This window comes from Piliocolobus tephrosceles, unplaced genomic scaffold (assembly GCF_002776525.5).
Source record: "Piliocolobus tephrosceles isolate RC106 unplaced genomic scaffold, ASM277652v3 unscaffolded_29740, whole genome shotgun sequence".
Lineage (NCBI taxonomy): Eukaryota > Metazoa > Chordata > Mammalia > Primates > Cercopithecidae > Piliocolobus > Piliocolobus tephrosceles.
The window spans coordinates 1,879-5,841 of record NW_022312910.1 but is presented as its reverse complement, the minus strand read 5'-3'; the positions used below and the strand labels follow the sequence as shown (position 1 = coordinate 5,841).

General features: G+C 20.4%; 1 protein-coding gene across 1 annotated transcript; it reads right to left on the bottom strand.

Moving 5' to 3' along the window:
• Positions 1-131: 131 nt before the first annotated feature.
• Positions 132-2,963, bottom strand: LOC111528191 (the record flags this gene model as incomplete). The annotated part of the gene is made up of 2 exons (XM_026451568.1): positions 500-2,963; positions 132-302 (listed from the first exon to the last, which is right to left on the bottom strand). Coding segments are annotated over exons 1-2 (1,725 nt in total), but the record flags the coding sequence as incomplete, so codon positions are not given.
• Positions 2,964-3,963: the final 1,000 nt, after the last annotated feature.

The following is a 3,963-nucleotide window of genomic DNA, read 5'->3' as shown; positions in this document are numbered from 1 at the left end:
TATATATATATATATATAAATTTGGACATATATACATTTCTTCGAGTCCAAAAACTAATGCTCATTGAGATCAGCACATAAAAAAAGAAAATTAAAAAAAATTGTAATTTTTTTCTTTTGCTTAAACTTACATCGAATGATTCGAATTGATCTAGCTTATTGTATTCATGATAGTATTCATAAATTTTGTGCAGATTACTTTCAAAAGCAGATACATTTTCTTCTAATTTTTTTTTTTTTAAATCTAACATTTCCTTTTGTTTTTCATATAATGTGTTTAACCTTTCACCATCTTCCTCTTCCTAAAGTAGTGGAAAATGAAACATAATACGCATATATTATGTATATGTATATATGTACGTATGTACATGTACGCATTAGATATTTCTTATTTTCAAAAAAAAAAAAAAAAAAAAATAAATAATAAATAAATAAATAAACTTTACATAAACACTAGTGCAAATAAAATTTTTGTAACATGCTCCTATTATATCATTACCGTTATTAAATTTAAAAATGAATTTTGCATATATCCTTTAATCTCTGCAAGGTCGTTTGAAAATTGTTCTAATTGGATATTCATAGAAAAGTAAATAGCATTTATTGTAAAATATAATTTTTCTTCTGAATGTATATTTATATAATTTTTTAAAATTTCAAAATATTTTATATTACTACTATTATTAATACTACTTGACGCAGTAACTGATATATTGTTTTTTTTTAAAAATTTGTGAAAGTTAGAATATGTTAATTTAGGAATATTATTGGTAAGTGATGGTGGTGGTGAAGCTGGTAGTATTACTTTTTGTTCGTTCATATATGTTGTTGCTGCTGCTGTTGTTGTTGCTTCTGCTGCTGTTGTTGTTGATGATGTATTATTTTTCATTTTTTTTGTTTCTTCTTTTGTTTCTTCTTCGTTTTCTTTTTCTTTTTCTTCTGATAATAAGTTCTTATAAAATGTATAATCGCTATCAAAGGATTCAACACATGTATTTGAATTGGAGTTAAGTTCGTCTATCATATGTTTAAAAAAATTAGAAACATTCATTTCACATAGTTGTAAATAATAATAATTATTTTCAAGAAAACTTTTAAATTCAACTATATTAGTTGTTATTTCGGTTAATATTTTTTTAAAGTTATTTAAATGGTAAACATATTTTTTATAAGAATTTAACGAGTCTTGGTTAACGCCTATATTGGTATACATTTTTTGGAAATTCAAGTGATTAGAATTTTCTGTGTTTAAACTTGTTTCGATTTGGTTTAGTGTTAAATTTAAATTTTTTTCAACATCCATTAAAAAATGTAAATTTTTATCATATATAGTAGGATTATATGATTGTTTTAATGTATTATATATATTTAAAAGTACATTATTAAGAATTGTAAATATATTTTTTCGATAAGATAAATTAATTAATTTATATTGATCTTTTAAACTGCTAAGATGTTTTTCATATAAATCATGTACTTTACAAGCCTCTGTATTATATTCGTCAAATATATTTTTTGCTTTTTCATTAAATAATAATTTTAAATTATTACTGATTTCTTTTTTCAAATAAATAGTTGATATATTAGGATCTGGTATTTTTACAATTTCTGTTCCTTTTAAACTGTCTAAGGTACTATATTCTGGTATTGACTCAAAATATATATTTTTATTATCTTTTTCAAAAAAAACTAAAGCATTGTTTATTTTTTGTTTCAACATTTCAGCATTAATATGTAAATTATATTTTTTACTTAAATCTTCTGCTTTCTTTATATTTTCTGTACTAAATTGTAATCTAGATATAATTTCTCCTATTTTTTCTTCTTCATATTTTTGTATTACTACTTCTTCACTATTTGGGTTTAATTGACAGTATTTTAAAGTTGTTTGATAATTGGTAATACTTAAAAAAATTAATTTATTTACATATATAAAGTTATAAAGAAGACTATTACTATTTCGAAGAGTTAATATAAGATTATTTTTTGCATTAACAAATGCATCCATTTTTGTAAATACATCTAATTTTTTACCATCTAAACAATTTAACATATTATTAAAATAACTATATATATTATATGATATTTTTGCTAATAAATTTCTTTTATATTTTTTTGCCAAAGCTGTATTATAAAATAAATGTTCATGATAAGCTAATGATAAATTTAAAAATACATAACAACTTAAACAATTTATGTCACTTAAGTCATTGTAAGTTTCATTAATAATACTTTGGAATAAGTAATTAAAAATATTTATTGCTTCTTGTGACAATTTATTTAATAATTTTACATCCTTGTCTTTTTTTTTAGATTTTAATATAGCTGTAGTAATAAAACCTATATTATATATAACAATAACTATTTCGTTTTCAAAATTGTATTCAACCTTTTTTGTTCTATCAAAACAATCATTAGTATATAATACTTTATTTTCATCTTTTAATAGTTTTTTTTTTTAAAAAAGTATCAAAATAAAATAAATATTCTTTGTGTGCTTGAAATAATTTTTCTGTCAACCCTTTATATTGTTCATTAACAATTGAATTTCTTAATTTCGTAAAATCCTCTATCTCACGATCCAATTCGATAAATCCATCTAGCTTTAGTTTTGTTATATTTCGGTTAATAATTTTAGTAACATTTACTTTATCGCTAAGGCATTTTAAGTAGCAAAATTCGGGCAAAGTTTGCATTTTCTTTAAGTTAGAAATAAAAAAGTTGAAAGAAAAAAAAGCAAGAAATTATGACGCGTCGTGTTGTGGCGTAGTACTTGTGTAGAAATGTTTTTACAACTATGAGTGCGTGTTCTTACAACTATCTGCTCTTGTTCTTACAACTATAAATAAATAAATAAATAAATATATATATGTGTATATATATAACAGCTACAATAATATTTTTAATGAGCCAAAATATTTCGAATATTTTTTAATGTAATCGTGATACAAAATAAACGTGTATTAAAATATATTAAGCGCTTATATATACAAATGTAGCAAACGTAAACAAAAAAAAAAAAAAAAAAAAAAAAAAAAAAAAAAAAAAAAAAAAAAAAGTTTATTAAATACAGGTTTATATATTAAATGAAACATAAATGATTATATATATATATATATATATATATATATATATATATATATATATGTATAATAATGATGTAACTTTTAAAATTTAAACACGGGAGCAATTCAAAGCATATAAAAAAGGAAGCACAATTATCTTAGTATAGTGCGTATATATCAAAACAATATCAAAAATGTAATAGAAACATAATAAAGTAATAACAAAATTATGTTACAGAACAACAAAAAATGCCAAAAAACACAAAAAACACAAAAAAAAAAAAAAAAAAACAAAAAAAAAACAAAAAAAAACAAAAAAAAAACACAAAAAAGCACAAAAAACAAATAATATTTATTAATAAATGCTTATGTTATGTCAACAATTATTTATGTATGTTAAAAAAATATATATTTTTATACGTACATATGTATATTTCTCTATAATTTGCACCTAGAATAACAATACTCAAAATTATTTTATTAAATGCGTTTTAAGCAAAATATAAATAAAATAATAAATGAATGAATGAACAAGTAAAATAATAAAATCGCAAACAAAAAAAGGTGTAAATAAACTAAATGTAAATTTTATATTCAAATAAAAAAGCAAGAATTTGTTTTTTTCGACTCAATCTGATATTCAAATGAGTTTTACTCATTATTGGGAATTATATTTTTATTTATTTTTTTTTTTTTAGTTTTATAGCCAAAAAGAACAAAATTGTTTGAACAGGTATTTAAAACATGGAAAAAATATAAATTCATAATTTTTACATAAAAAATTATACAAAATAGCGCTAGTGGAATAGTTATAATAAGGGATCAACAATTGTTTGTAAATATAATATATTTTATGTGTATATATATATAAATAAATATACATACATGTATATGTAAG